Here is a 25,635-nt window from a genome sequence, read left to right on the forward strand (position 1 = left end):
TGCATCCCTGCTACACAGCGTAAGCACACCAGAGACACCTGAGGGGATAAAGAGGGCGGGGCAACAAAGGAGACACTGGTGGGAGCACTAATGACAGGGAGGAGCTAGAAGGAGACATGGGCTTCACTCAAACAGAGCTGTAGTGCACCAAAACACACACACACACACACACACACACACACACACACACACATAGACCAAGAAGCACTAACACAATAGCAACACAGACACTGTCTCTCTTTTCCTCTCTCTCTCTTCCTCTCTCTCTCTCGCTCACACACTCTCTCTCTTTATCCCTCACTTCTGAAGAGTTTTCTTCTGTCTTTCTGTCTTATGCTTGTCCTCTCTCTCTCTCTCACACACACACACACACACACACACACACACACACTCTCTCTCTCTCTCTCTCTCTCTCTCTCTCTCTCTCTCTCTCTCTCTCTCTCTCTCTCTGACCTCTCTGGTGGTTCTTGGTGGGTTCCAGTTCTCGGTGCTGTTGGCCCGAGGCTCCGTCCATCTGCCTCTGAAAACACACTGATCCCTCCATCCGCCATGACTGTGAAATTGGGGCTTGGACCGCAGAGAAAGGAGCTTCTTTGGCCTTGGATTGTGTGTGTGTGTGTGTGTGTGTGTGTGTGTGTGTGTGTGTGTAAGGTAGCTGGATGCTGCTGCTGGACGCACAGAGCCGCAGATAGCAGGGCACTAAGAGTAATCCAAGAGTGTGTATGTGTGTGTGTAAACCCTCAGGCCCTCACACACACTCCTTCTCACAGGGCAGTGTTGGGACTGAGTGATAAAATGTTCTGTGTGTGTGTGTGTGTGTGTGTGTGTGTGTGTGTGTGTGTGTGTGTGTGTGTGTGTGGAGCAGGGATCAGTGGCCAGGCTGGAAGACTGAGGTTTGTGTTCAAACAGGAAAGATCTGCAGTTCTTCTTATTATTATTATTGTTTATAATATATTTATTGTATATAATTATATTGATAATAATCATATTATCATTATAATCAATATTCTGTATTGACCAGTTTGAGTCTAACTCAGTTGTAATTCAGACTAAGTTGTTGGAAAAAGGTAAACTAGAAACTCACTTCTCACACAGAAAAATGTATAGTAGATTCTAATGATTCTGGATATTGACAGATACTGAATAATTCGTGGTGGATATGGAATAGGTTATAGTATAAAGAATAATTCATAATCTATGCTGAATAATTCATAGTAGATACTGAATAATTCATAATGGAAACTAATGAATTCATAGTAAACCCAAAATAATTCATAGTGGATGATGAATAATTAACAGTGACTGATGAATAATTCATAAATGATATATAATAAAAGAATAATAATCAGTTTAAAGGGTTAAATGGAATTTATAGGGTTGAACTGTACTCAGATTATGACCTGGAACGGGTCGGAGTTCAAGGTGGGATTTATCCAGTATCTCTCTTGCACACACACACACACACACAGATACACTCAAACTGTCTCTATCTGATCTGTCAGGCTTGGGGCAGTCAGGGCTTCTTGGCTGTGTGTGTGTGTGTGTGTGTGTGTGTGTGTGTGTGTGTGTGTGTGTGTGAGTGGGACTCGGACTCTAGGGCAGTAATGTAAGCGTGTGAAGCTTCAGCCATCTTCCATCTGTGTGCGGCCGATTGCAGGGACGTGGAGGGAGAGGGGCGCTAAGCAGCTTCGACGCTGGCCGTGCCAGTGCAGCGGTGTGTGTGTGTGTGTGTGTGTGTGTGTGTGTGTGTGTGTGTGTGTGTGTGTGTGTGTGTGTGTTTCTGATTGGCAGAGATAAAGGCTGGGCTACTGAGGTCAGCATATGGCCGAGTGTGATAGAGTGGGTCACTCTCTCTCTTCAGCTTTTCCAAACACAAACCAAGCGACCTGCACCCCCCCAAAACTGTTCTTGGTGTCCCCATGCTTGAGCAGCTACACACACACACACACACACACACACACAGACGTAGCCAAACGCCTAATGGGTGATGCAGCTATACGATGCCAGCTCCCACAATAGACCTCATTGTCTCCCAATAATGCTAGACTGCTAGGCTGTGTGTGGGTGGGTGGCTGTGTGTGTGTTGGGGGGTGGGGGGTGTATGGGTGTACTGCTCACTAATTGTCATGTGTCAAAGCTGTAAACGCCAGTAACAGATAAAGAAAAGAGGGGAGGAGCCTCAGATAATTACTTTATCTCTCTGTCTGTGTGTGTCTGTCTCTGTGTGTGTGTCTGTGTGTCTGTCGGTCTCTCAGATTGGAGGTAGTGTTATTGGGATGACGGTAATCAGTGCAGTTAGAGAGTTACAGGCGATTAGGCCGTTTTTTGGCACAGCCGCTTTTGTAAACGTTTGTTTGTTTGTTTGTTTGTTTACTTCCCACTGCAGTCATTAAACACCCCAGACACTTCTAATACTCTGATACCCTGATATTCTGAACCCTTTCTCAGTGCTATGTCGAACGCTTTTTTGGATTGGGTAGAATGGGGTAAGGATTGGGGTAAGGATTGGGTAGAATGGGGTAAGGATTGGGTAGAATGGGGTAAGGATTGGGTAGATTGGGGTAAAGATTGGGGTAAGGATTGGGGTAAAGATTGGGGTAAGGATTGGGTAGATTGGGGTAAGGATTGGGTAGATTGGGGTAAGGATTGGGTAGATTGGGGTAAGGATTGGGTAGATTGGGGTAAGGATTGGGTAGATTGGGGTAAGGATTGGGTAGATTGGGGTAAGGATTGGGTAGATTGGGGTAAAGATTGGGGTAAGGATTGGGTAGATTGGGGTAAGGATTGGGTAGATTGGGGTAAGGATTGGGTAGATTGGGGTAAAGATTGGGGTAAGGATTGGGTAGATTGGGGTAAGGATTGGGTAGATTGGGGTAAGAATTGGGTAGATTGGGGTAAGGATTGGGTAGATTGGGGTAAGAATTGGGTAGATTGGGGTAAAGATTGGGGTAAGGATTGGGTAGATTGGGGTAAGGATTGGGTAGATTGGGGTAAGAATTGGGTAGATTGGGGTAAAGATTGGGGTAAGGATTGGGTAGATTGGGGTAAGGATTGGGTAGATTGGGGTAAAGATTGGGGTAAGGATTGGGTAGATTGGGGTAAGAATTGGGTAGATTGGGGTAAGGATTGGGTAGATTGGGGTAAGGATTGGGTAGATTGGGGTAAGAATTGGGTAGATTGGGGTAAAGATTGGGGTAAGGATTGGGTAGATTGGGGTAAAGATTGGGGTAAGGATTGGGGTAAAGATTGGGGTAAGGATTGGGTAGATTGGGGTAAGGATTGGGTAGATTGGGGTAAGGATTGGGTAGATTGGGGTAAGGATTGGGTAGATTGGGGTAAAGATTGGGGTAAGGATTGGGTAGATTGGGGTAAGGATTGGGTAGATTGGGGTAAGGATTGGGTAGATTGGGGTAAAGATTGGGGTAAGGATTGGGTAGATTGGGGTAAGGATTGGGTAGATTGGGGTAAGGATTGGGTAGATTGGGGTAAGAATTGGGTAGATTGGGGTAAGGATTGGGTAGATTGGGGTAAGAATTGGGTAGATTGGGGTAAAGATTGGGGTAAGGATTGGGTAGATTGGGGTAAGGATTGGGTAGATTGGGGTAAAGATTGGGGTAAGGATTGGGTAGATTGGGGTAAGAATTGGGTAGATTGGGGTAAGGATTGGGTAGATTGGGGTAAGAATTGGGTAGATTGGGGTAAAGATTGGGGTAAGGATTGGGTAGATTGGGGTAAGGATTGGGTAGATTGGGGTAAGAATTGGGTAGATTGGGGTAAGAATTGGGTAGATTGGGTAGAATGGGGTAAGAATTGGGTAGAATGGGGTAAGGATTGGGTAGAATGGGGGTAAGAATTGGGTAGATTGGGGTAAAGATTGGGGTAAGGATTGGGTAGATTGGGGTAAGGATTGGGTAGATTGGGGTAAGGATTGGGTAGATTGGGGTAAGGATTGGGTAGATTGGGGTAAAGATTGGGTAGAATGGGGTAAGGATTGGGTAGAATGGGGTAAGGATTGGGTAGAATGGGGTAAGGATTGGGTAGATTGGGGTAAGGATTGGGTAGAATGGGGTAAGGATTGGGTAGAATGGGGTAAGGATTGGGTAGAATGGGGTAAAGATTGGGTAGATTGGGGTAAGGATTGGGTAGAATGGGGTAAGGATTGGGTAGAATGGGGTAAGGATTGGGTAGATTGGGGTAAGGATTGGGTAGAATGGGGTTAAGCTGTAGTAAAATGTGGTTAGGGGCCATTTGGGGTCAAACTGCTGTAATGGTGTAGATGTGGTTAAATAGGGCACAAATGGAGTTAACAGGGTAAATATGTGCTTCAGCTTTTGTCGTATCTAGTTACAGCTGGACATAATAACAGAAACGCCTGATCAGAGTGTGTTCAGTTTACAGTAATTATTTGAAGCGTTTCCATCCAACTATTACTTCTCACTGTCAAAAACATCAAACCATATTTTGTCACAATTTGCATAATAATGCAAATAATAGGGGGCGGAGTCCCCCAGCTAGTGTCAAAATGAAACCTGTGCTGTGTAAACATTGTTGATGTTCCTTTACATCCTGGTCCTGCAGGAGTAGCAGTGAGGGTGGTCTGCAGCTGTTCGGACCCCTCTGGCTCAATGCAGTGTTTTAGTCCTTTGGTTCAGACCGTCGTCACCTTTCACACCTGCTTGACTATATGTCCAGATATTTGTGGACACCCTTTCTAACGCATGCATTCAGCTCCTTTAAGCTGCACCCATTGCTGACACAGATGTGCAAATGCACACACAGCTTGTCTAGTCCCTGTAGAGAAGAAGTACTGCCAATAGAATAGGACTCTCTGGAGCAGATCAGCATCATGACCCTATTGGCTCCATGCTGCCTAATGCCAGGCGTGGGCTAGAGGGGTATAAAGCCCCCAGCATTGAGGAGCTGTGGAGCAGTGGAAGAGCTCTGTTCTTTTGGGATGAGTTGGGGAGTTGGAGATGATGAGGTGGGGTGGTGATCATCATCCAACATCCTGACTAAGACTTGGGCAGTAGTGATAGCGGGGTAAACTCTTTCTAATACCCTTCAGATTTCAGAAGAAACACTGAAAGAAGCAGGTGTCCCAATACTTTTGTCCATATAGTGTATGTGTGTGTATATAAATATATGTATGTATGTACATGCAGAAGGACATTGGCAATACAGGGTCACAGGTGTAAACGTGAATGTACCACAACCTGTTTGCCGTGTGTGTGTGTGTGTGTGTGTGTGTGTGTGTGTGTGTCTGCTTCCCCGCCTCTCTTACAGCCCCAAACTAACCAGGTTATCTCTGAAGGTAAGAATAATGCGGGTGCAGGTGGGCAGCTGGCGGGCGCACCTTTCTCTGCCAGTTATATTAATGACCGTGCGGACGTGTGTGTACATGCGTGCCTCGCGTCCCCTGATAGCATTAGGAGCGTCCGTGTGCTCGGTGACACGTCAGACAGGCGCTGCGTTTACGATGGCAGCGCGGGTAAACGGGATAATCGGGGCCAGCCACCTTCACAGCTCCTCCTCACAGCCGCCCAATTCAGCCTGAGTGGAGATTAATAGGAGATGCTGGAGCCCAGAGCCCAAATCAGCGCGAGTGTGTGTGTGTGTGTGTGTGTGTGTGTGTGTGTGTGTGTGTGTGTGTGTGTGTATGTGTGTGTGTGTGTGTGTGCGCGCGCGCAACCCAGCCCCGGGCGACAGTGCATTAGCCTGGGCTATCTCAGCCCTCATCTCCCCCCGTGTGTGTGTGTGTGTGTGTGTGTGTGTGTGTGTGTGTGTGTGTGTAATGACAGGGCTGTGGCAGCTGTAATGAAATCACGGTTAGGGTCTCGTATCGCTGGGAATCAGATGGAGGAATAAACTGATTAGGCTGCACTTCGGGGCACACACACATTTCTGTAATTATACTCTGTAAAACTCCTCAAATTGGATTATTTATGTGATGTTTTCTCCCTCTCTCGCTCGCCCTCGCCCTTCTTCCTCTGTGTAGCCGAAGCACAGGTACAGCCTTGTGCAAAAGTTTAGGCACCCCTGTAAAAATTAAACAATGTTGTGTTGGTTTACGAGGTGAAAAGGCTGCTGCAGAGGTGGAGTTAGTGTTGGAGGTACCGATTATTTCCTAAAGTTAACAGTGAAATTAGGCACATGGGTTAAAATGGGGTAAAATCAGGTATATTGGGGATGATGGGGGGTAAAAGGGGGTCAAACTTGGTGTGTAAAATTAGGTTATCAATGGGTTGATATGGGGCACAAATAGGGAGGCACTAAGTACTTGGGTTAAAATGTGGGTAAAAGTAGTACTTTGGTTAATATGGGGTATAAATGGGGGGTGCTAAGTACATGGGTTAAAATTGGGGTTAAATGAGGTACTCTGGTTAATATGGGGCAAAATGGGGGGGCACTAGGTATATGGGTATAAATGGGGTAAAAGTAGGTACTCTGGGGTGATATGGGGTAGAAATGGTGCTAGCCAGTGCTGCTGTCTGTTAGCTGGTGTAGCAGAATTGGCAATTGTTCAGTGTGTTGAGCTTCAGGGGTGGTGTGTTAGGGGTGGTGTGTTAGGGGTGGTGTGTTAACGGCAGTTTGAGCAGATGTGGTGGAGCTTCTACTTGTGTCTTGGAGGAAGACCATGCTAGCCTTCACCCTCCTGGCACTGGTAGCATTGTGTGATAGGATAGGTTCTCGATAGTGGGGGTCTAGATAGAAGGGGACGTGGTAGAGCAGTTCATCAGCGCTTTTTACCACATTCAGGATTGATTAACTGAAAATAGAGCTGATGAAGACACACACACACACACACACACACACACACCAGCTTTGATTGTGTGTGTGTACCATAGTTGGCAGGAGCACCTGTGGCTGTGCTGCAGTGTGTGTTAGTGTGTGGCGCTGAGCTCCAGCGGGATGGTGGAGGGGGTCCAGAGGGTCTCTGGGGTGAAACACATCCTTCACTTGTTTTCTTTTTACCGCTGCCAGTACTGTCATACACAGCAACACACACACAGGGATGTGTGTGTGTGTGTGTGTGTGTGTGAGAGATGCAAGAAATGGTTCACATAATACATGCTAATGTTGCTAATAATCAGTGAAATCAAACAGCCTCCAATTAGCATTATGAAAATGCCATCATGTTAATTAGTTGCCACTTTCCTCTAGTTTTTGCTATGTTGGGATAAGCTGCTCCTTTTATACAGACATCTCTCTCTCTGTGTGTGTGTGTGTGTGTGTGTGTGTGTGTGTGTGTGTGTGTGTGTGTGTGTGTGTGTGTCTGTCTCTTTTCCCAGCCTCATTTTCATCCTGTGTTAATGTGTGGTGTTGGAGATGGGGAATAGCACTGTGTGTGTGTGTGTGTGTGTGTGTGTGTGTGTGTGTGTGTGTGTGTGTGTGTGTGTTTGGCCTCACACTGTAACACATTTCTCCCTGTTCTCCCGGTGTCTCCTCTCTCTCCTCCACCCTGTATCTGTGTTTCACAGACTCTGTTTAAAGCGGTCGAGGCTACGAGGTACAAGGCTGATGAAGCTACCAGCCATAGCAGTAGGGTGGAGTGGGGGACTGGGAGATGTGGGAACAGATGGAGAAATGGAGAGACTGAAAGATAGAGAGACCGAGAGATGGAGGGACAGATGGAGAGACTGAAGGATAAAGAGACAGATGAAGAGATGGAGGGACTAATAATTATGGGGGAAAGGGATCTCAAACTAAGTCATGAGACATGATAGAGGGACAAATTGAGGGATTGTAAATTGAGGAGAGAGAGAGATGGTGGGACTAAGAGATTGAGAGATAGGGGGACAGATGAAGAGATGGAAGGACTGTAAGATGGAGAGACAGACAAAGGGATGGAGGGGCTGAGAGGGCTAGGCGGAGAGATGGAAGGTCTAAGATTGAGGGACGGCGAGATGGAGAAAGTAGTCTCCGAGTCTCTCCATCTCTCAGGTGCTCCATCACTACTCCATCCCCTTTAGAGGTAAAGGGATGCGAGGACGGAGAGATGGAGAGAGGGATGCAGGGATGCAGGAGCAGTAGTGATGGAGGTACAGGCAGTGTGGGTGGGGTAGATGTGATGTGAGGTGACGGGCTGGTGGTTGGAGCTGGTCCGGGGGTTCAGGCTGCAGCAGGGCTCCTTTCTCGCTCCTAATGTGCTAACAAGCTCGCTCTGCTGTCTCTCTTCAGCAGCAATCTCTCCCTTTCCTCCCCGATCCCGGGAGCCGAGCGCCGCGACAATGAGAAACTCGGTAGGAGGGGGGGAGAGGCCAGGAGCGGTTCTCTCTCTCTCTCTCTCTCGCTCTCTCTCTCTCTCTCTCTCTCTCTCTCGCTCTCTCTCGCTCTCGTTTCCCTCCTTCTGCTGCCTTTCATCCGCGGGGAAAATGAGTTTCTGGTAATGCACAAAAGGAGCTGCTTTTCATCCGGCGCTCTTCTCTCTCTTATCGTGAAACCTGCCACGCACTCTCTTAGAGGACTTTCTTCTTTTAACAAGCCGTCAAAAAAAAATACACCACCCATTTCAAAAAAATTTCAATTACAGTTGGCGCTCGGCCGGGTTATTTGAGTGAATGTTGGATGCAAAAAAAAAAAAAAAACACCCTGTTTTTCCCTTTTCCCCCTCACCTCTCTCTCTTTGTGGCACACAAAGAGCATCAGGAGTCAACAGAGGAGAGGATTTGTTGTCTTGGCGACGGAGGGCAGGGTGCAGGGGGGCATTACAGGCTCATCTCAGGGCCGAGAGACCATTAAAGAACACAGGAGTGCCCTACGTCCCTCTCTTCTGCCTGTGTCTCTACCTCGCTCGCTCGTTTTCTCTCTCTCTCTCTCTCTCTCTCTTGCACCCACTCTTATGTGACCGAGGAGTAAGGGACGGGTCAGGGGGTAGTTTTTTAGGCCAACTCTTGTCATCATGCCCCATTACTTAACCCTGATACACGACGTGTCCAAAAGTATACGTACATCCCTTTGAACAGGACGTGTAGCTCAGTGAGAGACGAGCTCAGCCAGGTTAGTGATTGAATGGAATATTCTAAAACCTTAATTGTAACATTATATATAAATAATGTTATTACATATAGATATATAGGAATACTGTATATCTAGATCGATATCTAGTATTTTGGGTATTACAAAAATAATTGCAGTCATCAAATATTCTATAATTAAAGATAATATACAGTATATCCGTATGTACAGTATATAAGGAATATACTTTTTTAACCATTTAAAACTGATTATTTTGTCTTAAGTAAATGGTTAATAATTTACTTCATGTATTTAATGTATTTTTACTAGTGCCATCCAAGTTTGGCCCCAACGTCCTCCCGTAGGCCTCTCTCTCTTTACAGAGCTTTTATTAGAGCTTTAGATTAGATTACACTTTATTTTCGCTGAAATATTCTCGGACCCCTCCCTCTCACTCTTCTGCGTCCGAGCTTCATCATGTTCAGGACTAAAGTTCTCAAAACTGCATGTTAGAGAAACCGATTCCTGAAGAGTTTATTACACGTTTATTTGTTCCCCTGCCCAAAAGAAAAAGGGCGCATTAGCTAGCATTATAAGATCATCCTTTATTAGTCCCACAGTGGGGAAATTCTCAGTGTCAACAGCAGCAAGGGGACAGCAAGTCACTCCGATACAAAAACAGAGACAAATTACCAATATATACACAATATAATATAGTGATATGTATATACAATATACAATATAATTAATAGATGTAAAAAATAAATAGAAAAAATTAAAAAAGCAGTAATATTATTTACAATTGCAAATTGACTCTTAATTGCACATTTCGGGGGTGGGATGGGGGTACATTGTATTTTTACATTGAGGAATTTCTGTTCCCTGAACGTGTGTGTGTAGTTTAGTTTAAGTGTGTGTGTATATGTAGTCCGCTGGGAGCTTATAACTTGTGATTAATCACATAATTTTGTTGTGATTATTTTATATATATATATATATATATATAGATAGATATATATATATATATATATATATATAGATAGATAGATAGATAGATAGATAGAGATATATATATATATAGATAGATATAGTATTCTTTGTATAACAAAAAAAATAATGGCAGTGGTGATATCTTCTATAATTGAGTTGAATGTATAATATATGCTTATGTGTGATATATAGGAATTTAAGTTTTTATCATTTTAACTCTTATTATTAATTATTCTTATGTCTTTTGACTAAATGGTTATTCATTTATGTGTATGTTATGTACAAAAATGTATAATGTATATTTACATTTATTAGAGCATGTTATTATTATGCTGTTTTTTTTTTTTTATTATTGCTGTTTATTAGGGCCTGGTACTGTATAGTGTTTGCATCATGTTTTATTCATTTTGCTCAAATAGCTTTAATTACATACTTTCAGTCATTTACTGGAACTTTTAAATGTATTTAATTATTATGTTCACTAGTTCATTCACCTCTCAGCTCCTCAGTGTGAACAGTTCTCTACAGTGCTGCTGATTTCAGACACTGCAGCGCTTCTGAACCGCAGGACAGCTTCAGTCTGCCGTCAGCACCACTGTCATGTCGTGAGAGGGAGTGTGTGTGTGTGTGTGTGTGTGTGTGTGTGTGTGTGTGTGTGTGAGAGAGTGTGCTGCTCTGTGTGATCTCTCACCCTCTCCACCCGACTCTCTTCTTCTCTCTGGCAGGAACAGGGTCTGCTGGAGACAGGAAAAGGCAAGCGAGTGATCAGCAGGAGTGTGTAACCCCCTGTAGAACACACACACACTCACACACACTCACACACTTACAAGCTCGCACGTCTCACCGCCAGTGTACGTAGCTCTGTGTGTCTGCAGGGGAGCTAAATCCTCTAAAACTCCATCACCCTCATCACTCCAGATCCTCTAAAACTCCCCCATCACCCTCATCACTCCAGATCCTCTAAAACTCCCCTGTCCGCCTCGCTCCAGATCCTCTAAAACTCCCCCATCACCCTCATCACTCCAGATCCTCTAAAACTCCCCCATCACCCTCATCACTCCAGATCCTCTAAAACTCCCCTGTCCGCCTCGCTCCAGATCCTCTAAAACTCCCCCATCACCCTCATCACTCTAGATCCTCTAAAACTCCCCTGTCCTCCTCGCTCCAGATCCTCTAAAACTCCCCCATCACCCTCATCACTCTAGATCCTCTAAAACTCCCCTGTCCTCCTCGCTCCAGATCCTCTAAAACTCCCCCATCACCCTCATCACTCTAGATCCTCTAAAACTCCCCTGTCCTCCTCGCTCCAGATCCTCTAAAACTCCCCCATCACCCTCATCACTCCAGATCCTCTAAAACTCCCCTGTCCTCCTCGCTCCAGATCCTCTAAAACTCCCCCATCACCCTCATCACTTCAGATCCTCTAAAACTCCCCTGTCCTCCTCACTTCAGATCCTCTAAAACTCCTCCATCACCCTCATCGCTCCAGATCCTCTAAAACTCCCCTGTCCTCCTCGCTCCAGATCCTCTAAAACTCCCCCATCACCCTCATCGCTCCAGATCCTCTAAAACTCCCCTGTCCTCCTCGCTCCAGATCCTCTAAAACTCCCCCATCACCCTCATCACTCTAGATCCTCTAAAACTCCCCTGTCCTCCTCGCTCCAGATCCTCTAAAACTCCCCCATCACCCTCATCACTCTAGATCCTCTAAAACTCCCCCATCACCCTCATCACTCTAGATCCTCTAAAACTCCCCTGTCCTCCTCGCTCCAGATCCTCTAAAACTCCCCTGTCCTCCTCGCTCCAGATCCTCTAAAACTCCCCTGTCCTCCTCGCTCCAGATCCTCTAAAACTCCCCTGTCCTCCTCACTCCAGATCCTCTAAAACTCTCCTGTCCTCCTCGCTCCAGGTCCTCTAAAACTCCCCTGTCCTCCTCGCTCCAGATCCTCTAAAACTCCCCAGTCCTCCTCGCTCCAGATCCTCTAAAACTCCCCCATCACCCTCATCACTCTAGATCCTCTAAAACTCCCCTGTCCTCCTCGCTCCAGATCCTCTAAAACTCCCCCATCACCCTCATCACTCTAGATCCTCTAAAACTCCCCTGTCCTCCTCGCTCCAGATCCTCTAAAACTCCCCCATCACCCTCATCGCTCCAGATCCTCTAAAACTCCCCAGTCCTCCTCGCTCCAGATCCTCTAAAACTCCCCCATCACCCTCATCACTTCAGATCCTCTAAAACTCCCGTCCTCCTCACTTCAGATCCTCTAAAACTCCATCACCCTCATCGCTCCAGATCCTTTAAAACTCCCCCATCACCCTCATCACTCTAGATCCTCTAAAACTCCCCTGTCCTCCTCGCTCCAGATCCTCTAAAACTCCCCTGTCCTCCTCGCTCCAGATCCTCTAAAACTCCCCTGTCCTCCTCGCTCCAGATCCTCTAAAACTTCCCTGTCCTCCTCGCTCCAGATCCTCTAAAACTCCCCCATCACCCTCATCACTCTAGATCCTCTAAAACTCCCCTGTCCTCCTCTCTCCAGATCCTCTAAAACTCCCCTGTCCTCCTCGCTCCAGATCCTCTAAAATTCCCCTGTCCTCCTCGTTTCAGATCCTCTAAAACTCCCCTGTCCTCCTCGCTCCAGATCCTCTAAAACTCCCCTGTCCTCCTCGCTCCAGATCCTCTAAAACTCCCGTCCTCCTCGCTCCAGATCCTCTAAAACTTCCCTGTCCTCCTCGCTCCAGATCCTCTAAAACTCCCCCATCACCCTCATCACTCTAGATCCTCTAAAACTCCCCTGTCCTCCTCGCTCCAGATCCTCTAAAACTCCCCTGTCCTCCTCGCTCCAGATCCTCTAAAACTCCCCCATCACCCTCATCACTCTAGATCCTCTAAAACTCCCCTGTCCTCCTCGCTCCAGATCCTCTAAAACTCCCCTGTCCTCCTCGCTCCAGATCCTCTAAAACTCCCCTGTCCTCATCGCTCCAGATCCTCTAAAACTCCCCCATCACCCTCATCACTCTAGATCCTCTAAAACTCCCCTGTCCTCCTCGCTCCAGATCCTCTAAAACTCCCCCATCACCCTCATCACTCTAGATCCTCTAAAACTCCCGTCCTCCTCGCTCCAGATCCTCTAAAACTTCCCTGTCCTCCTCGCTCCAGATCCTCTAAAACTCCCCCATCACCCTCATCACTCTAGATCCTCTAAAATTCCCCTGTCCTCCTCGTTTCAGATCCTCTAAAACTCCCCTGTCCTCCTCGCTCCAGATCCTCTAAAACTCCCCTGTCCTCCTCGCTCCAGATCCTCTAAAACTCCCCTGTCCTCCTCGTTTCAGATCCTCTAAAACTCCCCTGTCCTCCTCGCTCCAGATCCTCTAAAACTCCCCTGTCCTCCTCGCTCCAGATCCTCTAAAACTCCCCCGTCACCCTCCTCACTCCAGATCCTCTAAAACTCCCCCATCACCCTCATCACTCTAGATCCTCTAAAATTCCCCTGTCCTCCTCGTTTCAGATCCTCTAAAACTCCCCTGTCCTCCTCGCTCCAGATCCTCTAAAACTCCCCTGTCCTCCTCGCTCCAGATCCTCTAAAACTCCCCTGTCCTCCTCGCTCCAGATCCTCTAAAACTCCCCTGTTCTCCTCGTTTCAGATCCTTTAAAAACTCCCCTTTTGAGTCTCGGTTCCTGTGGTCTCTTTTCCTCGTGCTCTTAGGGAGTGATGCTGACCCTGATGGTCTCCCGCAGGGACGCTCGTTAGGGAGCTGCGTCCCTCAGTACAGCCGCTCTGGGACGGTGTCTGTTGTGAGAAGTGCAGTATAAATAATCCTGAATTGAACTGAATTGAATTGAGTTGGTGACGCAGCGTCCGTGTCGCCCGAACCGCCGTTCTGCTGACTGAGTTATGAATGCAGTAAAGCTCCTGTGCAGCCGTGGAAGGCCGGTATAATCACATCCAGGCCATTAACAGAATCCCCTCGTTTTTAAACCCATACACACAGCCTAATCCAATCCTCTCCATTTACACACAACCATCATTCCTCTTAACCCAATAAAACCGACACAGAGATGCCTATTCTTACTCAGCGCCTCCGTGAGCATCACTGACAGCCTCATAACACGCACACACACACGCACACACACACACACACTCAGACTGGTAGACCTCTGTGAGTGTGTGTCTCAGGGCTCGTGGTGGTGTAGAGCTGTAATGCTGTAACTGTGCTGTTGTTGGTGATGAAGTTCCGTTACTGAACTACAGCAGAGCTCTTACACAGCGGCTCAGTGCTGCCCCCACAGCCCGGGGGTCGCCACTTCCCATCCTGAACAATGCTGCTTTGCCATCAGCAGCTGGAGTCTGAGGCACAACAGGCCGTGCTCTCCTCTCGTTCCTCTTGGGCGATGTTGGTCGACACAGGCGGCCGCGAGCTGCTGTGGTCGACCTGAGGACCCGGCGCTTTCCTCTCAGCGTGTCGGCTGCCCGGCGATGCCGCTCTAGCTGCTGGTCAAATAGAGGCCATCACATGTATTGGAGGAGACGTGTGTTAAGTTGTTACCCTCCTACTTTTGGGAGCGTCAGTATTGATTGATCTCTGAGTCCAGATTCAGTTGATCAGATAAGACGTGTTTGGTATCTGACCTGAGCTTCTTTAGTGACCAACAGGAGATGCTAGGCTAACGCTGCTAACAAACACTGGACACTGGATCCTCTAGATCATCCAGGATATAGTTTAGAAGACTTAAACCCAAATAAGCAGCTTTATATTCTCATACACGTGTGTGTGTGTGTGTGTGTGTGTGTGTGTGTGTGTGTGTGTGTTACGATGATGCTATGTCTCTGTACTCTCCTGCTGTGTTGACCCTTGACCCATGTGCTCAGCTATGAGGAGAGAGCGCGGTATTTGGAGACGATCGTCCAGCACCACCTGGAGTCCAGCACCTTCGAGGATTACGCAGCGCGGGTGTTCTGCCCCGCACCATTTCAGCCCATCCCCTCCGACACAGGTACACACACACACACACACACACACACCCCTCTTAGTCAACATTAGCGTCTCAACTCTCAGCCAATCGGCACCAACATCTCCCCTTCAACCAGTTGACATCATCATCTCTCCTTTCAGCCAATCAGCACCAACATTTACCCTTGATCCAGTTAACAAATAGCATCTCCCCTCTCAGCCAATCGCCATCCACATCTCCCCTCTCAGCCAATCAACATCCACATATCAGCTCTCAGCCAATCAGCATTCATCTTCTGCTTTTTCTGTAAACTCCACTCCCCTTTCAGCCGTAAGCCCGTAGAGCCGCTGCAGGACCTCCTCCTCCTGAGGTTAAGAGGTCCTGCAGTCTCGGTGTCGATCTCAGAGCCCAGAGTCAGTCGATCAGGCGAGACGTTAGCTGTATTAGCCTGGTAGCTCCAGTGCTAATTGGTGTACATATGCTTCCAGTGCTTGTTAGCTGCATTAGCCTCATAGCTCCAGTGCTAATTGTTGTACATAAGCATCCAGTGCTTGTTAGCTGCATTAGCTTCGTAGCTCTAGTGTAAAACTAAAGCCGCACTGAACATGTCTCAGCTGATCGAATATATTTGGGAATATTTAAGGCCAAACCTTCACTTTAATTTGTGGCCCATTGAGTCAGTAAGTGTAAACTTGTTTCATGAACCACACACACACTTACACACACACACACTTACACACACACACACTTACACACACACACACTTACACACACACGTTTTGTTTTCTTCTGCAGGCTGATAAGTGTCAAGATTTTCACTGTATTCCCACCCTTCACACACCTGGGCTTAGTCTTCACATGGCTTCACACACTGCCTCCCAGCGCACACACACATACACATACACATACACACACACACACACACACACACATGCTTCAGATGAAGGAGTCACTCCTGCCAACAGCGTCTGGATCTGAAGTCCCTAATCAGCAGATGATCCAGACTTTCAAAGGATGCAGCTCTGATCTGAGTATCTGATCCTCTCCCTCCCGAAATCCCACTTTTCCTAAAGCTGACCGCTGACCGGCTGAGTGACCCCTTCATTACGCACTGGATCATGTCTGTGTGCAGGATGTTCTTCTCACTGTTCAATCAATGGGAATCAACGCTTTGGACCTGAGAAACAGCAGAGACCTTCAGCCGGGCTGGGGGAAGCTTTCAGTGGAACTGGCAGATAAAATCATTTATTTAATATTAAATTTTATTTATATATAAATAACAGAGTGAAACATAGAATTTGCGAATTTTGATAAATTTGGTGGTGTATCCCCCCCTTTCACTGCAGTGGCTCCCCTCAGCACGGTCAGCGTCACACACACCTGGAATATTTACTTAACATAATTATTTTAAACCTCCAATATCTTCATTAATTATTCAGAATATTGTATATTTATTTGTTTAGGACCTTGAAAATCGAATTAATAAGAATCTTCAATATTTAATTAATTGCAACATCTAATAATCAGGACCTGGAATATCTAATTAATAAAATTAATCAGAATATTCTATTTTTAATTAAATAGAAGCATCAATATTTAATGAATTAGAACCTTCATTCAGAATATTTAATTATTCAAAACTTAATGTTTTATCAGTTGGGACCATGGAGCATATAATAATCTGAATTAATAATATTTAGTTAAGAAGATTTGACAGATTTCAGTTTTTCTGCATTTTTTAAGTAATATGTTAATAAAAGTTAAGAATAATTAAAGTTATTCTGCTTTGTTTTGTTTGTTGTTAAACTGGAAACTGAAAGTGAGTTCTGTAGGAATTCACTGTAAAACACTTTCATCTTTTCAGCCTAAAGTAACAAAACTGGGTTGATTTAACTCAAATTAGTCCTGAAAGCATCATTATTTATTTAAAGTATTTACATAAGTTACATAAACCCTCTTCACTCACTGGTTACATGAAATTATTGTTTTATAAATTTTCTCTTTTTTTAGTTTCTTTTATCAAATTTAGATTTTATCAAAATTCTAAAACATTTCCAGGTTAAAAAGAGGAAGTGAAATCCCAGATATTTTAATAAAAACTGTTTTTTATTATAATGATTTTGTTGTTTCTGTTAAAGCAGTAAATATTCCTCAGACTGTAGAAGAAGTCTGCTCTTATTGATGGACTTCGCCTCAGAGACATTCTTCTATTAAGGAGATTAGCGTTCAGACTTAATATTAGGAATTGAAGGATATGTGGAAATATAGTGGTTATTGATCATTTCAGATCATATCGCCCGGCGCTGTGTTTCCCTCACCTCCTGGAAGTGTGTGCTGTGTCGTCTCTGACTGTATTACCCAGCTGTTTCTCAGGCCCAACACACACTCTCCAGCATTGATTACTGATCATGTGTGTGTGTCTGTGTAACACCAGGCCTCTGTGGGCTCCGGTCACTTCCTAACCCTAAATGATCATGATTCTGTTTTTGTTTGTTTGTTTGTTTGTTTGTTTTGTTTCCATCTCTCTTGTTTTGGTTTGTTTCTAGATGATAATTTTACACTTGTGTGTATCTGAAGGTAAGACCCCCCTCAGAGACTCCTGGAAACGAGGCTGCCTCTCTCTCTCGCTCTCCTAACTCTAGTCCACCCCGCCGTACTGACCCCAGTTTGTCTGAGCGCGCGCACACACACACACACACACACACACACACACACACACACACACACTAACGCTGTGTTCAGTGTAACCAAGGAGTGTTCAGTCTGTCTGCATGTGCAGCACCGATATCAGTAACACACTAACAGCGACCCGGCCCAGCACCCCTTTATCACTCTCTCACACTCTCACTCTCTCACTCCTCTTCCACTGGGTTTCATCACTTTTGTCTCTTCGCATGAACCACCATCATCTACCTTCAGATGTCTGTCTGTCTGTCTGTCTGTCTGTCAGGTTGGGCTCTAAGCTGAGGTTGTAGAGAGGAGCTGTATGAGGATGTGCTCACCCAGTTCGCTGTACAAATCGAATCATCTGAAATTCAGTGTCAGTTTCTCTGATTTTAAGACGTTTTTAAATGTTTTTATTTTTGAAAGTAATTTTATCTGCTGGAGGACTTTTATTTTGTTCGTTTTCTGAACAGAAGCCAGTAGAATTAAACACTTTTAGCAGATAAAATTACTTTTAAATCTAAAATAAAATGAAAAAATGCCTTAAAATAAGTTGAAGAATCTTAGACTGGTTTTAAAACAACCAGATTCTGAGAAATATGCTGGATTTCCTCCTGATTTAGAGGATTCAGCTCACTGAGGGATTCATTCACAGCGCAGAGACCTGATTTAGAGGAACTGGCCCAGCAGGGCGGCGCTGCTCTAATGGAGGAGACGGTCAGCAGAGCCAGAGGGGTGAAGGGCCATCGTGATCTTTACAGGCGTGAACATGTTTATTTACAGTGTGTGTTCGTTTGTTTGCTTGTTTGTTTGTTTGTTTGTTTGTTTGGTGTGTGTGTGTGTGTGTGTGTGAGTAAACTGAGCTGTGCTGACCGGTGTGACGGTCAGTTCTCAGTGGACACACTCTGGTTTTATTTATTCGCTTATTTTTAATGTTTTTATTTTAATTTATTTTTGTGTTAATTAATACACTCTTGTATGCGGGTTCTAACAGTGGAACCCGTGATGTTCTGTATAGAACCATTTTAAGTGTCTGTCTGTACCTGCTGCTCTTCTCCTCCCCAACTGCTCACCATTCTCTCTTCTTCCCTCCATCACCCTACATCACTCCCCACACCTCACCCTCCTCGACTACACTCTACATCACTCCACCCTCACCTCACCCTCCATCACTGCACTCTACATCCCTCCACCCTCACCTCACCCTCCATCACTGCACTCTACATCACTCCACCCTCACCTCACCCTCCATCACTGCACTCTACATCCCTCCACCCTCACCTCACCCTCCATCACTACACTCTACATCACTCCACCCTCACCTCACCCTCCATCACTGCACTCTACATCCCTCCACCCTCACCTCACCCTCCATCACTGCACTCTACATCACTCCACCCTCACCTCACCCTCCATCACTACACTCTACATCACTCCACCCTCACCTCACCCTCCATCACTGCACTCTACATCACTCCACCCTCACCTCACCCTCCATCACTGCACTCTACATCACTCCACCCTCACCTCACCCTCCATCACTGCACTCATCACTCCACCCCACACCTCACCCTCCATCACTTCCCACACCTCACCCTCCCTCCTTCCCCACACATCACCCTCCATCACTGCACTCCCCACATCACTCCCCACATCTCACCCTCCATCACTTTCCATCACTTGCTCAATCTCTCACTCTGTTCCTCTCAGTATCTCTCTCTCTCTCTCCTCTTGCCTGCTCTGTCCACCTCCCCTCTTCCTCACTCCTCTGTTTCTCTGTTCTTTCCTCCTAAGAGAGGGATGGAGGGATTTTCCTCCTCCTCCCTGACCCCCCGTTAGAGAGCGCTGGGCTGATGAAGGTAAAGGGGAAAGGCTTGAAACGGAAGGTGTTTCACGCTAGCTGTGAATGGTACGCTACAACAGAGATAAATACAGAGCCCTTCTCTTCTGCCCCCAGTAGTTCCTGTGCACTGCTGTAACTACCCCCCCACACCCCCCCACAGTGGCAGTAGGTGTGGTTTGTGAGCGTTGATTAGCCCCGGCCTCCCCTGTGACAGTTCCCCTCGCGCTAACCGCTCGCGCTCCCTCAGAGGAAACACGTGTTTGCAGTTATCTCGCGTACGGAGGCTCAGTCGGCAGCCTGATATAATTTGGGATGACACGCCGCGGCGTCTGCAGCGCCTGTCTGATCAGACATTTCATACAGTTTGAGGGAAATCTGTGAAAGTATTGGGACGCCTGATCATTCAGTGTCTTCTGTAATCAAAGCTATTAAAAGAGTTGATCCTGCTTCTGTTGGAGTGACTGTCTCTACTGTCCAGAGAATAAGACCTTCTACTAGATTTTGGAGAAGCATTGCTGTGAGGATTTGATTGCATTCAGCAACAAGAGCATTAGTGAGGTCAGGATGATTGATCACCACCCCACCTCATCATCCCCAACTCTCTGACTTATCCTAAAAGTGCTGGATGGAGCTCCTCCACCATCATTCCAGAGAACACAGCTCCTCCACTGCTCCACAGCTCCTCAATGCTGGGGGGCTTTATACCCCTCTAGCCCACGCCTGGCATTAGGCAGCATGGAGCCAATAGGGTCATGATGATGATCTGCTCCAGAGGGTCCTATTCTATTGGCAGTACTTCTTCTCTACAGGGACTAGACAAGCTGTGTGTGCATTTGCACATCTGTGTCAGCAATGGGTGCAGCTTAAAGTAGCTGAATCTATTCATTACAAAGGATGTCCACAAACATTTGGACATATTGTGTATCTGCCTGTTTAGCACCTTTGCTCCGCCCCTTCTCACAAATACTATGTTAAAAAGAGTGTTTTAGCTTGGACTGTTTTTTTAATGAGGCACAAATACAGGGCAGCCAATCAGAGCAGAGCTCATTTACATAAATCAGCCTTTGCCTGGTACCTGAAATGGTCTAATACTCATTTCACTGAACTCAGAATTAAATCTAATGAAATTAGAGGATGTGGCTCCTTTTAAACGCCCCCATGACCCCCGCCTGTAGAACTGGGTAGAGTTAGTGCTTAACTGTGTTTCTTTACTGGTTTTACTGGTTCTGTACTGGATGGAAAGAGGGGGGCTCTGATGGTTGTCCCTCTCCCCCCCCCACAGGCTCCTTCCACGAGAGCCAACCCGAAAACCCGAGCGCTCCTCCAGACGGCAGCGACTTAGCCTCGCCAATGTCTCCTCGGGCTAGCAAGAGCCGCATGTCCATGAAGCTCCGGCGCTCATCCGGATCGGCCAACAAGACCTGACCTGACCTCACCTGACCTCCGCCGTGCCACGTACACACACACACACACACACACACACACACACACACACACACTCCGACACACACCTGCACTAGCACTCCCACAGCTTTCCCAGTACGCCGCTACTGGACGCACCACTCCGTTCACTTTCCCTGCAGAAAGGCCCGCCTCACTTCCATGGCCACACCCACTTATATGACATCAGTCCACAGTAACATCTGACTCCGCCCCTTCAAGACTGAGCTGGAGAGCTGGAAATCGACACCGCTTTAAAAACTTGACTTTCAAGTACAAGCCTTAGAACAAAGACAAGAACAAGTTTAAGTTCCAGGTCAGTTCTAGATAAGGTTCTAGAATAAGTGCCAGATTTTAGGACAAGTACCGGTTCCAGAAGTTGTTTGTGTATGTGTTCCAGGACATTTGCAAGCACAGGTTCCAGAACAAGAGTTCTTAGGGCAAGTCTGAGTGCAAGTCTGAGTTCTAGATAGTTCTAGATAATCTAAGTTCTAGATAAAGAGGAATTTTGCAGGTCTGAGAACAAGTACAAATGGACAAGAAGTTCCGGTGTTTAGTACCGGCCCCAGAACAAGTTCTAGTGTGAGTTCCAACCAGAACCACAGCTGTATTTTCCCTGTCCACTGAGCACAGGGTTGAGGATTAGTACAAGTTGCAGGACAGAAGGCGTGTGTGTGTGTGTGTGTGTGTGTGTGTGTGTGTGTGTGTGTGTGTGTGTGTGTGTGTGTGTGGAGGATGATGATGATGATGTCGTCAGGGGGACGGTTCTCCCGCTGATACTGAAGATCCAGAGTTACTGAAGCTCCTCGCTCAGCAGTGACCTCTGAGCCGCTCAGACTGAAGAGAGGAGCTCTCACCGCTGGTGGAGGCTAGTTTGGTGGAACACAGCCACTTCCTGCTGTTACATTCATGACGTTTGAATTTGTTTTTTAACACTAAAGTGACGTTTTTATTGTATTTCGAGACACAAACACTACTGCTCTCATATATGCACATATATACAGTCCTGTGAAAAAGTTTGTGCACCCCTGGACTGATGTGGGGGTGGTGGTGGTCTGAGTGCACATATGTGAATAAATCCTCTACAGGAATTGGAGTAGGACATTTTCTGCACATTTTTACCCAGAATCTGTTTATTTACCGAGTTTAAGAAAATAAAAGCGAGTTAAATGTGCCATAACTTTTGTACATGCCACATTTTACATTTTATTTTTTCCAAGTTAAATGAAGTAAATAATCAGTGGTTGTGTGTTAGGATGTGCAGGAGTGTGTCCCTGTAGAGGGTGTGTATGTATATACACTCAAATCATCCACTGTTCATGCACAAACGTTTGGCATAAGGTCATATATGGATACGTTTCATTTGAATCACGCTCCAGATTGTAAAATCAATGTTCACCTGCTTTAGAACGTCTGTTTATTTTGTTTGTTTTTGTTAATATATTCTGTTATACAGAAACACCCAGTTTGTTTTTCACTCCTAATGCCCGTGTGTGTATATAAATATATATATAAATATGAAATATATGCATATTTAAAGTATGTGTATAGTGTATGAACAGTATCTGGTCTGTGTACATATTTAACAGTATTTAAAGCAGCCAAAAAATAATAATAATGATAATAAGTTCAAAGACGTAGACGTTTTAAATGAACCTCGAGCCTCTTGGAACAAAACGGTGATGTTTCGTCCATTTCTTCGTCCACTCTGGTCAGCGTTCGGCTCGGCCCAGCGGTTGAGAATTTGTGTGGGTGGGTTTGAGCTAACTGAGTTTTGTGTAGTGGGTTCCTTATGGAGAACCTCCATCTCAAGTAAGGCTTCAGTAGTATATGCACCACATAGATTTCCAGGTTAAGAACATTGAGAGAGCTGAGCTCAGTCAGAGTCGGGGGTCCGGTGTGAATCTGAGCTTCACTGTAGAGAAACTGACCCACTCTGATCTCTCTACAGTGGAGGTGAATGGAAGCAGGCGTCGGTTGCCATGACTACAACAACACAGATACAGCCCATAATTTCTTCTCCTAGACTTGAGTGATGATGATGATGCTGCTGATGATGCCTGATGAACGGTAATCGTGACTAGAGAATCTGACTAATGAGTTCTCTTTAGGGACTACTTTGAATAGAGAATCTGAACTAATGCAGTTCTCTTTAGGGACTACTTTCTGTAGCTGCACTACACCCTGCAGCATGTATCCCTCCACCATTTTAATGATCTGGTTCTAAAAGCAGGTTCTAGAGCCGAACTCTTCTCAGAACTCTGGTAGAACCGTGTCTCAGGCATCAGGCAGCGTCTTCATCACCATTAGGTGAAGAACTTTCTGTGAGGAGCTTTTATTATTAGAGCTTCAGACTAGGGTCTGCTTCCGTTCCGCACTAAGGGTCACTAAAGGTCAATCCCGAGAGGCCGATCAGAGTGGACGCGAAAGGGAACGCTACTGCTGACCAAATACTGCATGACGCCAGAACTAACCCGCATGTGTTACGCAGCCACACGCACACGTATGTACACACACTCGCCATATTGTCATACTGTAGTATCCATACGTCTGTACTGGAGGAGGGAGGAGGAGCGCGAGAGCAGCGTGGAGATTCAGCATCCAAATAAAGTGTATTCTTCTCTCACAGCTGCGCGAGAGAGCCTTCATTTACACTCACTCTAGTCCTGCAGTGATCACTCCGTTCACCCCAGAGTCACTCCACCATACCAGAGCCTGGAGAACCCTGGAGAACCCTCAACTCATTGTCATGTTCATGAAACCATTCCATTGTTATGAGTCAGAGAACCCGTTTTTGCTGAGTGCACACTTTTAAAAAAGGTTCTCCAGAGTTCTTGAATTTGGTAGTGGTTCTATATAGAACCATGACAAACTATTCAAATGAGTTCTTGTCTATGATGTTGAGTGGTTCTACATAGCACCAAATAACCCTTTTTGGTACTACATAGAACCTTTTTTGCTAAGACTCCAGTGTTCTTGAGGAAAGGTAATAATTCTATTTGGGGAACCTTTTTGGTACCAGAACCAACAACCAAAAAAAATATTGAGTAAGGGGTTGGTTCTACATAGAACCCTGACAGTTCAATAAACTATTGTTATGCAGAATTAGTTCTTGTCCATGATGTCAAGTGGTTCTAAACAGCACCTAATAGGGTTCCATTGTTGTACATCCATTGTAGTACTGAAAATCTTTCGGTACTACGCAGAACCTTTTTGCTAGAAATGAAGACTGATCAAGTGTTTTTGAGTAAAGGGACTGGTTTTATATGAAGAACCCTTTTTGGTACTATATAGAACCAACTCTAAAACAGTTCTTAGGTACAGGTAATGGTTCTATATAGAACCACGACAATTCAATGCACCGTTTAAATGCATAGTTATTGTCTATGATATTGAACGGTACTATGGTTCTATATAGCACCTAATTGGGTTCTATAATATTGAATGGTTCTATATAGCACCTGATAGGGTTCTATTATTGATATGAGCTAAAGAACCCTTTAGGGGTTGTCCAGAGTTCCTGAGTAAATGCAGTGGTTCTATTTGGAGAACACCTTTCTGTACTACATAGAACTAAATCAGCCATAACATTAAAACCACTGTCAGGTGAAGTGAAGAACTCTGGTGACCCGGTCTGACATGAGATGCACAGCACTTGCTGGTACTACCTAGAACCTTTTGATGAGTATACACTCTAAAAAGGGTTCTGCCAGGATTCTTGAGTAAAGAGAATGGTTCTTTATAGACCATTTGAGTGCTCGCTCTCTGTGATGGAGAGAGCAAAGTTCTATGAAAAATCTAATAGGGTTCCATGGTTGTTAAAAGCCAAAGAACCCTTTCTGATGCTGTATCGTCCCTTTTTTGATGAGCGCTCACTCTTCCTTAAAGGTTCTTAAGTAAAAGAACCATTTGAATGCTTACTTCTTGTGACCGAGAACCTCATAAAATGGTTCTATAATAAATCAAATATGGTTCCACTGTTGTTACAAGCCAGTGAAGCCTTTTCAGTACTGCGTAGAACCTTTTTTGATGAGTGTACTCTCTTTAAAAGGGTTCTTTAAGGGTTCTATATAGAACCATAACAAAGGGCTATTTAAATGCTATAGAGAACCTCATAAAATGGTTCTTTCAAGAGCTAAATAGGTTTTCACTTAGCCAAAGAACCCTTTCCGGTACTACACAGAACAGCACATATTAGGCAGGTGGTTTTAATGTTATGGCTGATTGGAGAAGGTCAGCACTGAAGGGGTTTCTGTTGCGTTGCTGTGGAAACAGACTCACTTCTTTATTGATGATGATCAGTTTAGGGCGGAGCTTCAGTGGCTGTGTGGAAATCAGATTTTATTTTTCTGCCCCGTTTGAAGGCAGACACTGATCTTAATACTGGGTCCGAGTTTCCTGATGAACGGACCAATAGAAACGCTCCAAATCTGACCTGGAGTCAGATCTGTTTCCATTGACTTCCATTGAAAGTTCAGAAGGTTTTTGGCTCCTCCTGTAAAGCTGCTGTTCTGGAGGTGTGTTCCTGTGCAGAGCTGTATCATACATTAATATATGAATAATAATAATAATAAATATAATAATAAATATAATCACGCCGTGTTTCGTCACATAAAAGCCTCTCCTTTATTAATTCATCTCAGCTGATGTTCTGTGTACATTTTCTTTTTGTAAGCAGTGAAACAGAAAAATAGAGGTAACCTGCGTACACCAGCCAGAAAACAAACAAACAAACAAACAAACGAAGCACGTTTACATTCATTTACACCCAGACACAGAGGATCAGCCAGAC

General features: G+C 45.5%; 1 protein-coding gene across 7 annotated transcripts in view; it reads left to right on the forward strand.

Moving 5' to 3' along the window:
* ralgapa1 (Ral GTPase activating protein catalytic subunit alpha 1) overlaps positions 1-22,853 on the forward strand; it is a 108,038-nt gene extending 85,185 nt beyond the window's left edge. For 5 of the 7 annotated variants that reach the window (XM_072688947.1, XM_072688949.1, XM_072688951.1 and 2 more), the window contains 2 exons: positions 14,814-14,938; positions 20,686-22,853. In XM_072688947.1, the coding sequence (XP_072545048.1) occupies positions 14,814-14,938; positions 20,686-20,828 (268 nt within the window). In that variant the 3' untranslated portion in view covers positions 20,829-22,853. Of the gene's footprint in view, positions 1-14,813; positions 14,939-17,442; positions 17,474-19,354; positions 19,470-20,685 lie in introns of all 7 variants that reach the window. The other 2 variants (XM_072688953.1, XM_072688948.1) reach the window with 2 other exon arrangements.
* Positions 22,854-25,635: the final 2,782 nt, after the last annotated feature.

The sequence above is a fragment of the Salminus brasiliensis genome, chromosome 10 (genome assembly GCF_030463535.1).
Source record: "Salminus brasiliensis chromosome 10, fSalBra1.hap2, whole genome shotgun sequence".
NCBI classification, from domain to species: Eukaryota; Metazoa; Chordata; class Actinopteri; order Characiformes; family Bryconidae; genus Salminus; species Salminus brasiliensis.